The sequence below is a fragment of the Sinohyriopsis cumingii genome, chromosome 1, assembly GCF_028554795.1.
Source record: "Sinohyriopsis cumingii isolate HCF-2022 chromosome 1, ASM2855479v2, whole genome shotgun sequence".
NCBI lineage: Eukaryota > Metazoa > Mollusca > Bivalvia > Unionida > Unionidae > Sinohyriopsis > Sinohyriopsis cumingii.
Window position 1 is genome coordinate 72,292,358 of NC_142961.1, and position 14,733 is coordinate 72,307,090.

General features: G+C 35.3%; 1 protein-coding gene across 1 annotated transcript in view; it reads right to left on the reverse strand.

The window, feature by feature from the left end:
- The window catches only part of LOC149807106 (uncharacterized), a 166,214-nt gene that overhangs the window by 123,675 nt on the left and 27,806 nt on the right, over nt 1–14,733 (reverse strand). Inside the window, exons 8-10 of the mRNA XM_089962073.1 lie at nt 12,709–12,971; nt 8,042–8,864; nt 1,780–1,964 (exon numbers count right to left, since the gene is read on the reverse strand). Of these exons, the coding sequence (XP_089818199.1) occupies nt 1,780–1,964; nt 8,042–8,864; nt 12,709–12,971 (1,271 nt within the window). The remainder of the gene's footprint in view (nt 1–1,779; nt 1,965–8,041; nt 8,865–12,708; nt 12,972–14,733) is intronic.

Below are 14,733 nucleotides of genomic sequence, written 5' to 3' on the forward strand. Positions count from 1 at the left end.
GACAAAAAAGTTGAAAATGGCCAATACATATCCTGGACCTCAATGTTATTGAGAATATATGGAAAAGAATCAAATCAAAGACTACAGGAAATCCAATCTAGGTCTTATCGACTTCATGCTCTCAAACAAATCTTAACCAGACAGGACTTTATGACTCCATACCCAACAATTACAAACTATGATAAGAAGTAAGGGGTCAGTTACCATGCATTAGATGCTTAAATACCCTTTTCATGTTTGTTGTAAGATTGTTTGGCAATTATATTAGCTTTCTTTCTATGACATCAAAGTGAGTGGCTACTCACTTTTGACCCAGCACTTTGGTTACAAATCATCTATTTCCCATGTGTGTGTGTGTGTGTGTGTATGTGTGAGAGATTTGGATTTTTAACACAGCTTTAATGATTTTTCAGTCATATCACTACAATATCTGCAGTGTGGCAGTTTATAGTGATGTCTAGCACTTGGACATCATGCCGCAGACATGTAGCATGATGTCCCACCTAGTCACATTATCCTGACACCAGGCTGACCAATCCTAACACTAACCTCTTAATGCTGAGCACCAAGCGAGGCAGCTGTTAGTACCATTTTTATAAGTCTCTGGTATGACTTGGTGGGGGATTGAACCCACGACCTCCCCCATCCAAGGCGGACACTCTGGCCACTAGACCACCAGAGCGGTATATTTCCCATGTGTCACTGCATGTGTATAATCACGTTGTAGATTCCAAATCACAGTGTAAAATCAAAATAAACTATATGTTTACCCCAAGTCACAGTGTCAAGTCAAAATACACTGTGATTTGAATTGTTTGCACTTCAAATGAACTACAATATTGACTTCATTGTACCATAATGGATCTACCCTCAATTTATCAAAATATGCATTCAGTCAAACCCAAGTGTGTCAAAACATATCAATTTTCAATGTGTCTGAGTTTTACAAATATAAATGTGTCAGATTATATGTATACAAGGCATGTCACAATGTGTCACTTTCAATATGTGGTCAAAATATGCCTGCTCCCATTGTGTCACAAGTGTGCAGTGTATTGCAAGTGTATCAGAATATGTCTACAACACCTGTGTCACCACACATTTATATCCCAGTTGTCACACTCTTACTGAAAAAATTGTCTGTCTCCACTGACTTATCTTTGTGAGACAAGGAATCTGACTCAGCTTTGAGATACAAGGAATCTAAAGGCCATGTTTGGTTCAATTCTGGAACAATGCATTGCCAGTGAAATCATGATGTACATATATCACCAATATCTCAATACTAATTGCTCTAATGAATAATAATAATAATAATAATAATAATAATAATAATAATAATAATAATATAATAATAATAACAACATAATAATAATATAACAATAATAGTAATAACAATAATAATAATAACAGACTGTTGAAATTTGTGATGCAGTAGAGTAAAAAATGTAAAAATCCAAAAACATAGCTTTGATTACACACACATTATAACCTGTCTTCAAAGGACATTCCATGAAGTGAAAAATTTTGTCCTCATCAACAAAAGTTATTAATAAAGAGAAAAGGATACAAAAGTGATATTATACATGAAAGGAGTTTATAATTCTGTACTTTATCTATGTATCAAAGTCTCCACTGAATTATAACTGATGATAGTTCTGGAAATTACATGTAAGATCAAAATAGTCATGTTTTAGAATAAATTTAAAAAAAAATGATTTATCTGATTTTGAAACTGAAACCAAATACATCACAAATACTTTCAGTTGTGAGATTTACCAGAAGTTACTTTTGTGGCTCTGCTTGGTGTGATTTCTCCATCAACTTCCTGTAAAGTTTCTTGTACAGAGAAGATCAGCTTGGTCAACTGGTCCAGTTCCCGAGGATCTACATTAACACTTTCAGCCAAAGACTTCCGATGCCATAGGAGATGCTTGTATAACAGCTGCCACGTGGCACACAACCTGGGAACAAATAATGGGGTTAATTACTGTATGTTCAAAAACATTTGCTTGGATAACATTTCTGTATATTTTGTGAGTGAAATATTGTTTGCAAAACTTGTTCGTAATAGATGGATCATGCACTCAAACTACTATGCATATGGATGATTCTCAATCTAGAAGTATGAACTAGAATCCAGAATTAGGCATTAGAAGCCACCATTTATTTAGAGTCAAGTTATGCTAAAGAGTGAGTAGGTGTACATATGGAATTTTTAAAAAAATATATTGTGACTGATGTTTGACTATAATTTTATTAAAACAAGTCACACTTATTAGTCCTGGAATAAAGTTACCATGCTTTATTTTATATGTGTTTATATAATATATCATGCAAGTATAAACTGCATAGTATTTTTACCAGAAAAATTACATTTTTGTACATTGTTAGTTTGCTACAATATCATGTCACTAATAAGCTGAAATTAAAGATTACCGTAATATTTAAAGACACTACACTACTGATTTATGGTATTATAATCTACCCTTGCATGAACACAAAAAAAGAAGGAAACCCACCTTAAGTAGTATGAAGTGTAATGGGCAAGGCTTGCCACATCTCTCACAAAAATGTAAACCACACTTTGTTTACCTACTAAAGATACAAAAGTCATCAAGATGGTATATCCCTTCCAGTCCCCCCAATGATGTAAAGATTTACTGAAAATCAGGCAATCTTCCTTTGTGTAGTAATTACGTAAAGACTTACTGTCAGTACCACATAGTCCAGCAGTTTCACTTTGTATACTACTGACATAAAGACTTACTGAAAGTACCACATGGTCCAGCACTCTCACTTTGTATACTACTGATATAAAGACTTACTGAAAGTACCACATGGTCCAGCACTCTCACTCTGTATAATACTGATATAAAGACTTACTGAAAGTATCACATGGTCCAGCACTCTCACTTTGTATACTACTGATATAAAGACATACTGAAAGTACCACATGGTCCAGCACTCTCACTTTGTATACTACTGATATAAAGACTTACTGAAAGTACCACATGGTCCAGCACTCTCACTTTGTATAATACTGATATAAAGACTTACTGAAAGTACCACATGGTCCAGCACTCTCACTCTGTATAATACTGATATAAAGACTTACTGAAAGTATCACATGGTCCAGCACTCTCACTTTGTATACTACTGATATAAAGACTTACTGAAAGTACCACATGGTCCAGCACTCTCACTTTGTATACTACTGATATAAAGACTTACTGAAAGTACCACATGGTCCAGCACTCTCACTTTGTATACTACTGATATAAAGACTTACTGAAAGTATCACATGGTCCAGCACTCTCACTTTGTATACTATTGATATAAAGAATTACTGAAAGTACCACATGGTCCAGCACTCTCACTTTGTATAATACTGATATAAAGACTTACTGAAAGTACCACATGGTCCAGCACTCTCACTCTGTATAATACTGATATAAAGACTTACTGAAAGTACCACATGGTCCAGCACTCTCACTTTGTATAATACTGATATAAAGACTTACTGAAAGTACCACATGGTCCAGCACTTTCACTTTGTATACTATTGATATAAAGACTTACTGAAAGTACCACATGGTCCAGCACTCTCACTTTGTATAATACTGATATAAAGACTTACTGAAAGTACCACATGATCCAGCACTCTCACTCTGTATAATACTGATATAAAGACTTACTGAAAGTACCACATGGTCCAGCACTCTCACTTTGTATACTACTGATATAAAGACTTACTGAAAGTACCACATGGTCCAGCACTCTCAATTTGTATACTACTGATATAAAGACTTACTGAAAGTACCACATGGTCCAGCACTTTCACTTTGTATACTATTGATATAAAGACTTACTGAAAGTACCACATGGTCCAGCACTCTCACTTTGTATAATACTGATATAAAGACTTACTGAAAGTACCACATGGTCCAGCACTCTCACTTTGTATAATACTGATATAAAGACTTACTGAAAGTACCACATGGTCCAGCACTTTCACTTTGTATACTATTGATATAAAGACTTACTGAAAGTACCACATGGTCCAGCACTCTCACTTTGTATAATACTGATATAAAGACTTACTGAAAGTACCACATGGTCCAGCACTTTCACTTTGTATACTATTGATATAAAGACTTACTGAAAGTACCACATGATCCAGCACTCTCACTCTGTATAATACTGATATAAAGACTTACTGAAAGTACCACATGGTCCAGCACTCTCACTTTGTATACTACTGATATAAAGACTTACTGAAAGTACCACATGGTCCAGCACTCTCAATTTGTATACTACTGATATAAAGACTTACTGAAAGTACCACATGGTCCAGCACTTTCACTTTGTATACTATTGATATAAAGACTTACTGAAAGTACCACATGGTCCAGCACTCTCACTTTGTATACTACTGATATAAAGACTTACTGAAAGTACCACATGGTCCAGCACTCTCACTTTGTATAATACTGATATAAAGACTTACTGAAAGTACCACATGGTCCAGCACTTTCACTTTGTATACTATTGATATAAAGACTTACTGAAAGTACCACATGGTCCAGCACTCTCACTTTGTATAATACTGATATAAAGACTTACTGAAAGTACCACATGATCCAGCACTCTCACTCTGTATAATACTGATATAAAGACTTACTGAAAGTACCACATGGTCCAGCACTCTCACTTTGTATAATACTGATATAAAGACTTACTGAAAGTACCACATGGTCCAGCACTCTCACTTTGTATAATACTGATATAAAGACTTACTGAAAGTACCACATGGTCCAGCACTCTCACTTTGTATACTACTGATATAAAGACTTACTGAAAGTACCACATGGTCCAGCACTCTCACTTTGTATAATACTGATATAAAGATTTACTGAAAGTACCACATGGTCCAGCACTCTCAATTTGTATACTACTGATATAAAGACTTACTCGAAGTACCACATGGTCCAGCACTCTTCACTTTGTATACTACTTATGTTAGTAGCCTTCAATTTATACAATACTTCTATAACACTTTATTTTCATGATAACATAAACAATACTGAATGCACAAAATTTAAATACCTTGAACAATTTTGAGTGTAATTCTACAGGAATGAACATGTTTTGTGACAGACAAAGTGGTGTTGACAGAGAGTCAGACAGCTGGACAAGGAGCTATATCCCCAAGTATTACAAACATGGGAGTTAAAAAATTGCTGCATATAGTAGGACATTTGATTAGAAAGAAAGTATGCTCCAAAGCCTGAGTACAGTTAACATACAAATTATCTGTTTAATTACCATCCATAGTGAATGTCACTAACATCTGAGTTTATCCATATCTTACCTAAGACAGAGTAAATCAGACCAAAGTAACATTTGAGAGAACTCTGTCTAGTGGTTGCAAAAAAAATCATGAAGTATTTATGACATTAAGATATAAACAAAAGGATACAAAACCTCAACATTTCCATCAACTGGCTGATATTGAACATTTTTGAAGAACTGTAACAATCTTAAGCTCCAAATAATCTGAATACTTCTGAACAAAGAAAAATTACATTTTATTTTCAAGTAAAAGCAGGAAAGTAAGAAAATGAAAACACTGAAACACTAATAAAAGAAAAAGACTAGAAAACCAACTGAAGAAACATGGAATTATTAACAGGTCCAATTTTTAAAATACATCACATTCACTAGAAAAAGCTTGAGAACAATAAGGACTATCTATCTGTATTAAATAAATGCATTTGTGGAAACCTTTATCAAGCTGAGAAGAGTGGCGTGATGAATTTTGTGATTCATACATGCAAACAATTTGGACACCATGTTATCATAAATTTCTACCACAAAAAGTAATTCAGTGAGACCTGTCTTATGCAACCTCTGCTTTAAGTGACAACCTGTAATTTACAACCACAATCATTATTGCATGGATCAATTTCATTATTTAAATGCCTGCTGTCAGTGACCACCAGCAGAACACAACTAGCAACCATGATCTTGTTAGCAAAAGAATGCATTTCAACACTGCTATGAATGCCTGTTTTGCAAAAACAAATGAACACTGCTGGTGTTTATTTAATCCTCTGTAACCATGACTGCTTAGGACTGTATGCAGATAAGTTCAAATAACTCTAAAACAACACTGTTATGCAGGACTAAATTGTAAAAGCAGCCATAAATACCACTGACCTGTATTTAATCCTCTGAAGCCACAACCATTTATGAGTGTTTGTGCATTAAAACAAAAATATAGTCAAGTCTGGCTACTAGTTCCTAAAATCTTTTGGTGATACAGGTAGCTGACACATAGTCACAAAGCAAGGTATAGCGCAAAAAGTAATACTTATGTATTAGTGTCCACCAACATCGGCAAGGTATAGTGCAAAAAGTAATACGTATGTATCAGTGTTCACCAACATGGGCAAGGCATAGTGCAAAAAGTAATACTTATGTATCAGTGTCCACCAACATGGGCAAGGTAAAGTGCAAAAAGTAATACTTATGTATCAGTGTCCACCAACATCGGCAAGGTATAGTGCAAAAAGTAATACGCATGTATCAGTGTTCACCAACATGGGCAAGGCATAGTGCAAAAAGTAATACTTATGTATCAGTGTCCACCAACATGGGCAAGGTAAAGTGCAAAAAGTAATACTTATGTATCAGTGTCCACCAACATCGGCAAGGTATAGTGCAAAAAGTAATACGCATGTATCAGTGTTCACCAACATGGGCAAGGCATAGTGCAAAAAGTAATACTTATGTATCAGTGTCCACCAACATGGGCAAGGTATAGTGCAAAAGGTAATACTTATGTATCAGTGTTCACCAACATGGGCAAGGTGTAGTGAAGAAGATAATACTTATGTATCAGTGTCCACCAACATGGGCAAGGTATAGTGCAAAAAGTAATACTTATGTATCAGTGTTCACCAACATGGGCAAGGTGTAGTGCAAAAAGTAATACTTATGTATCAGTGTTCACCAACATGGGCAAGGTGTAGTGCAAAAAGTAATATTTATGTATCAGTGTTCACCAACATGGGCAAGGTGTAGTGCAAAAAGTAATATTTATGTATTGGCATTCACCAACATGGGCAACATACAGTGATCCCTCTTTATATGAAAGTCATAAAAGTAACTGGAATTACAAGTGAGAAGCCTTATATGGAAGGATGTTATAACATTGCATAAAAGCACCAAAATAGGTTTTTAACAATAAATAATTACATAATATTTGTTCTCATTAGCCATGAACTGAAATTAAATAAAATATTTTTTTAAAGCAACAAACAAAAAACCAACAAAAATTAAACAATTTAATGAGATTCATGACAATAACCATGTTACAAGAGGGACAGCAGCACACTGAGGGAATTTATAACAATGGATTAGTTTAATGGGATCCATGACGATACCCATGTTATGAGAAGGACAGCATTATGCTAAAGGGCTTATAGTGAGGGATCAATTTAATGGGATTCATGACCATACCCATGTTATAAGAAGAACAGTATTATGCTAAATGGCTTATAGTGAGGGATCAATTTAATGGGATTCATGACCATACCCATGTTATAAGAAGAACAGTATTATGCTAAATGGCTTATAGTGAGGGATCAATTTAATAGGATTCATGACCATACCCATGTTATAAGAAGGACAGTATTATGCTAAAGGGCTTATAGTGAGGGATCAATTTAATGGGATCCATGACAATACCAATGTTATGAGAAGGACAGTATTATGCTAAAGGGCTTTTAGTGAGGGATCAATTTAACTGGATTCATGACCATACCCATGTTATAAGAGAGACAGCAGAATACTGAGGGGTTTTATAGTAAGGGATCAATGTACCATATTTGCTTAAGTTTACTGTGTTCTATTTATGATATTAATAGAACAACATAGATCATGATCTGCCAGCACATCATGTATGAAAGATATGGGTCTACACTTTTCACATTTGGTGTACATATTACAAAGGGAAATAGGGTAATAAACCCACCTTCTCCCTGGCAGATGTCCTTGAGAATCTAGGTTGACTCCATCAGCTATACTATTCCCTGTGTACCTCTGAACTTTAGTCAAAACTGCAGGTTCAAATCTCTTGCTACCATTAGCCTGAACTGGGACATCTTGTGGTGAGGCTATGCTTTCATTGGCAGCTGGCACCCATGTATAGATCCTATTTAACACTGCGCTGGCATGATTGAGGATGCTGTAGCAGCCTAGAAGGGTTTTAAGTCTGGGATCCATTCTCTCTAGTTCCTTACTCACTAACATCAGATTAACAGTTTTGTGAACCAGTCTAAGAATAATAGGAAGTAGGTGCTGATTTACCATGTCAAATCGCAAAATTTGTAGATATTGTTTATATGCTGAAAGAACATTATATACACGTGGGTTCTGGATGGTTGAACTCTGGTGTGACATAAGGACAGCACCAACTGCAGGACAATCCAAAATAACAGTAAAAACTTTTGTGATGTTGTTTGTTGTCTGCTTTGCAATATTGTCTACATCAGAGGTCCAAGTATCAGCAAAGGAAGCTGCAAGCTTCCATGCTGCAAACAGTGATGCCTGCGCCTCCTCAAGATGTTTTAGCAAAGATTCTGATGCATTCAGTCCTGTAAATGTTTTGTCCAGATTGACAGGTATCAACTCTGGTTGGCCAAATACAATCTGTCCAGCATCAAGATTGTCCAAAATACCCAGGTGACTGAATTTCTCATCTTCCTCAATTATACTTGCTTCGCTGTCTTGAGTGGCATTCAAGTTTTTGTTGTCCTCAAACACAAAGTTCTTCCTTGCTTTATTTGCTCCTTTGGCTGTAACGAAGAAAAAAATTATGGAGCAAACTACATAACTGAAGATGTTAATAAATGCTCCTGCTACAGCAGACAACTAAAAGAAAACAGGGTGCAACATGAAGAATGAACAGTGCTGTCTTAACATATAAGCTTTAGGAAAATAATAGTCCATATGCCTTTAATATATTGCTGTATTATGTAACATATTTCAATCTGACCTACTTGTTACTAATTTATAGCTCTGGATCAAATCTGATTTTAAAAAACAAACAGGCAAGCAGACACAAAGGAAATAGATTTTAATGACTCACATCAGAAAAAAGTCCCACAGATACGATAAACAGAAGGAAGTGTAAAGTGCAAAATATATTTATTTGAAATTTTCTTTCATATTAAAATATTGACAATGAAGACAAGACTCTTTCGAACACAAAACCAGAAGAATTCATTTCTGCAAAAGAAGAGGAACAAAATTTATGCTCAGAAGCTGACATTTAATCAAAGTTGCTATCTGATTACAACATTTTAGAAATGTAAGGCTCATTTGCCATATATTTGATATGTTATTAAGGTTATTAAGTAATTCTGATGAGCTGATTTGAAGTAGGGACAGCTGACCCTTCCCCATCTTAAAATTAAATAATGACAGTATGGGCTGGTATAATAAATATCAGCTTTCGATCCCTTTTTAAAAAGACTTGTATAATGTCAGCTTTTATGTCCTATTTAAAAGGACTAGAATACTAAATATCAGCTTTTAATCCTTATTTGGAAACCAATTTTTCCTAGTAAAATAAGTTTCTTAGAGAATACTTACCCAATCATAATATCTTAGGAGAAGTATCACTACCCCACAAATCCAGCCCTCCCAGGTTAAAAACTTTTAGCTAATAAGCTAAAAGTTATCTTCCCACCAGGTAACAGTTGAGCAGAGTGATCTCCCCTTGGGGATGTAACTGTTAGGAGGATGTGAGGGTGTATGTGTATTATAATTGGGTAAGTATTCTCGAAGAAACATGTTTACTAGGAAAAAATGTTTTCTTCTTTAAATAAATTATCCAACCATAATACCTCAGGAGAATAGGTAAGAGGTGGAGGGGGATACATTCCCTTTCCCCAGAGATACCATCACCATTCCCCTAAGGTATGTGGGACTGCTTCTATGTAACCCAACTGGAGGGGTGTTTAATCTATTGGGGAGTGGCTTCAAATAGGGGAAATCCCCCCCCCCCTTTCAAGAGGATGTTGTGAAGCTACGTCTTAAGAAGCCATCAAGTGACCTGGAAAGATGAAGTGTTAAGCTGTGGATATATTTCCTAATAGATTGAACTGAGCCCTTTGGTATGACATATCTCAGCAATAAAAGCTAGAGTGTGAATTCTGATCTCCATCCCATGGTCTGATTAATGTCAGTTGGAGAATAGTTCCAGATAAACATTTTGCTTGTGGCAGCTGCTCTAACCTCAGTATGCAGAGTGGATAACCCACTTTATCCAGGACGAAAATGTCTATGCTGATATATCTTCCAGTCCCTGGTTGAGATAAAAACAAGTGTGATCTCCCTTGACTGTAATTTTAAGATACCACTTCAAAACTTGTACTGGATCTTGTGGGTTGTCTTGGGCTGACATATCCAGAGTAGACAGTGATTTCATTACAACCATCTGGTTGCCTATGGATGAGAGCCTGGTTCTTGGCAATGAAAGAGGGCACAGACCTGAGTGAAACTAAACTGTCTTGTCAGAACTGCATGTAATTTGGCAATGAAAGAGGGTACAGTCCTGACTGAAACTAAACTGTCTTGTCAGAACTGCATGTAATTTGGCAATGAAAAAGGGTACAGTCCCGAGTGAAACTAAACTGTCTTGTCAGAACTGCATGTAATTTGGCAATGAAAGAGGGTACAGTCCTGAGTGAAACTAAACTGTCTTGTCAGAACTGCATGTAATTTGGCAATGAAAGAGGGTATAGTCCTGAGTGAAACTAAACTGTCTTGTCAGAACTGCATGTAATTTGGTAATGAAAGAGGGTACAGTCCTGAGTGAAACTAAACTGTCTTGTCAGAACTGCATGTAATCTGGCAATGAAAAAGGGCACAGTCCTGAGTGAAACTAAACTGTCTTGTCAGAACTGCATGTAATTTGGCAATGAAAAAGGGTACAGTCCTGAGTGAAACTAAACTGTCTTGTCAGAACTGCATGTAATTTGGCAATGAAAGAGGGTATAGTCCTGAGTGAAACTAAACTGTCTTGTCAGAACTGCATGTAATTTGGCAATGAAAGAGGGAACAGTCCTGAGTGAAACTAAACTGTCTTGTCAGAACTGCATGTAATCTGGCAATGAAAAAGGGTACAGTCCTGAGTGAAACTAAACTGTCTTGTCAGAACTGCATGTAATTTGGCAATGAAAGAGGGTACAGTCCTGAGTGAAACTAAACTGTCAGGTCAGAACTGCATGTATTTTGGGTCCACATATAAGGGGTGTATTAAGCTGATTTAGAAAAGATACTCTATACACATAGTGCAGTAAGTGTCCTGTTTTATGAGCAAGTGAGCATTTGTGCAGAGTCACCCATGCAGACAACTACCTGTAATGAGGAGCACATTACCTGTATAGGTAGATTAGAGCATACCTATAAATGATTAAAAAGTGGACACTAAAGAATCAATTCTAGCTGAAGTATGATTAATAGTATCTACATTTATGAACAGGAAAACAAACAATCAATTCTAGTTACAGCTTACCCATAGGAAGGCCAAGGGATTGCCTATACAGACAAACATCACTCAAGCATCACATGAGTGAATCATGAAGTATAGACCAGAGCAGAAGCTATACAGTAAATAAACACAAGTTTCTATATTACACCAAAAAAAAAGCACAAAAAAGGAAATGAAGCACTTTTATTAGATAATTACTAGCTTTTAATTCCTATTTATATATGGTTATATATTCCTTCAAAACATACCTACCCAAATACTTTAATGGCTTAAAAGCAGATAAAAGGATAGTTTTGAAGATTAGAATCTTATAGTCATATGTTGTTTTGCTTTCTTTCGGCAACTAATTTAAAACTGGGTTAGCAGCTTTTACTGGATGTATGTATGCATGAATGCTTCTTGCAGAAGGACAGACAGACGACATGCAAATTTTGATATACATGTTGAATGGTTTTTGCAGATGGACATGTACAAATTGTTATGTTTTGACATCTCATTTTTGAGCAGTTTGTAGATATGGAAAAATCGGCATTTGCACAATTGGATTTATGTTGAGCAGATTTTGCAGATGGACTGACAGACACAACAAAATTAATATCTCTGCTGCAAGCAGTGGTTGCATTTAAAGAATTTTTTCCCCAAATGAAATTGAAAAACCACTATAAAACTATGAAAATCTAATCAAGTCATGTATACAGACAAGTATACAACATTTCATTTTGTCTACCTTATTGTGGTTTTGTATACATGTGCTGACAGGGTTTACATTTATAGAGGGTATACAGCCAAAATGTTCAATAATGCATAACAAATTGCTATAATGACATGAAAGTCAAATCAGACCATACAATTATGTATTAAAATATGCACATCTAATTTCATTTATCTATACTGGGTTCTTTTTGCACAGCCTGGCTAATAATTTCAAAATGGATGAACAAAACCAAATCAAGATGCCCACATTAGTGGGAAGGGGACATAGAAATAAAAATAGCTACCGTGAATAGACAATGAAATTATGTAACTGGTTCCATACTGTATCCACTGCAGCCCTAGGAAATATAACAAGTGGAAAGCTTATCTTTGCTACCTGTATTTTCAGAATAAAAATCTAGAAAGTTTGACCAAATAAATAATCTTACATTTTGAGAGTTTGTATGCATCAGCTAGACTGATGTCCAGATTCTCTTGCTCTGTGATTTTACGGAGGTGTCGTGTTGACTCCAGGACCAAGTCTCGCATCAGTATTGTACATGTCATGTCTGCAGGAAGCTGTACCATTGTCACCACAAAGCCATCAGAAAATAGTACAATGGGAAGGTAAGGGTGGGTAGACACAGAAAATTGTTGACCCATAGGATCCTGAACTGAACCATCCTTTCTGCCTGCAACCCCATCATAACCACTGCAAAAATGTAAAATTTAAATTATCTTCCAAAGTCAAAGTGCAACTAGTCTACTGGGTATGTGTCATGTCTGGTCAAATCTTGTTGTCCTTTCATTTATATATCAAACCTTAATACACTTGAGTCTCAGATAAGCATCTGGTGTCTGACATACATTAACTTTGAACACTTAAGGTTTCATTGTTGTTAAAATGGATTGAGTCTCAGATATCCACTTGATATCTGACATACATTAACTTTGAACACTTAAGGTTTTGTTGTTGTTAAAATGCATTTAGTCTCAGATATCCACTTGGTATCTGACATACATTAACTTTGAACACTTAAGGTTTCATTGTTGTTAAAATGGATTGAGTCTCAGATATCCACTTGGTATCTGACATACATTAACTTTGAACACTAAAGGCTTCATTGTTGTTAAAATGCATTTAGTCTCAGATATCCACTTGGTATCTGACATACATTAACTATGAACACTAAAGGCTTTATTGTTGTTAAAATGCATTTAGTCTCAGATATCCACTTGGTATCTGACATACAATAACTTTGAACACTTAAAGTTTCATTGTTGTTAAAATGGATTGAATCTCAGATATCCACTTGGTATCTGACATACATTAACTATGAACACTAAAGGTTTCATTGTTGTTAAAATGGATTGAGTCTCAGATATCCACTTGGTATCTGACATTAACTTTGAACACTAAAGGCTTCATTGTTGTTGAAATGGGATGAGTCTCAGATATCCACTTGGTATCTGACATACATTAACTTTGAACACTAAAGGCTTCATTGTTGTTGAAATGGATTGAGTCTCAGATATCCACTTGGTATCTGACATATATTAACTATGAACACTAAAAGCTTCATTGTTGGTAAAATGGATTGAGTCTCAGATATCCACTTGGTATCTGACATACATTAACTTTGAACACTAAAGGCTTCATTGTTGTTGAAATGGATTGAGTCTCAGATATCCACTTGGTATCTGACATATATTAACTATGAACACTAAAGGCTTCATTGTTGGTAAAATGGATTGAGTCTCAGATATCCACTTGGTATCTGACATACATTAACTTTGAACACTAAAGGCTTCATTGTTGGTAAAATGGATTGAGTCTCAGATATCCACTTGGTATCTGACATACATTAACTATGAACACTAAAGGCTTCATTGTTGTTGAAATGGATTGAGTCTCAGATATCCACTTGGTATCTGACATACATTAACTATGAACACTAAAGGCTTCATTGTTGCTGAAATGGATTGAGTCTCAGATATCCACTTGGTATCTGACATACATTAACTATGAACACTAAAGGCTTCGTTTTTCGTAAAATGGACTGAGTCTCTGATATGCACCTGGTATCTGACATACATTAACTTTGAACACAAAAAGGGCTCACTGTTGTTGAAATGAATTGATCTGAAATAATGACCAGATAACAAGCTTACTGATTCAGCTGCCTAAGATTAATGCTTATTTTTTTATTATTATAAAGTTGTTTTTTGTAATAAAGATTGTATGTCTAGTTTGTTTTCTTAACAATGTTTGTCATTTAAGTATAAAGAAATTATGGCTTAAATTGTTCCCTTTATCTTATTGTTACCACTGTAACTTATAACATCACTAAATCATGACAATCTTGTCTGCAATCAAATGTTCTTTAATTTAATCATTAGTTTCTGTTACACAAGAAAAATAAGTGAAGCATCAAGATTAATACATAGAACTTTTTAAACCTATGATCCTGACA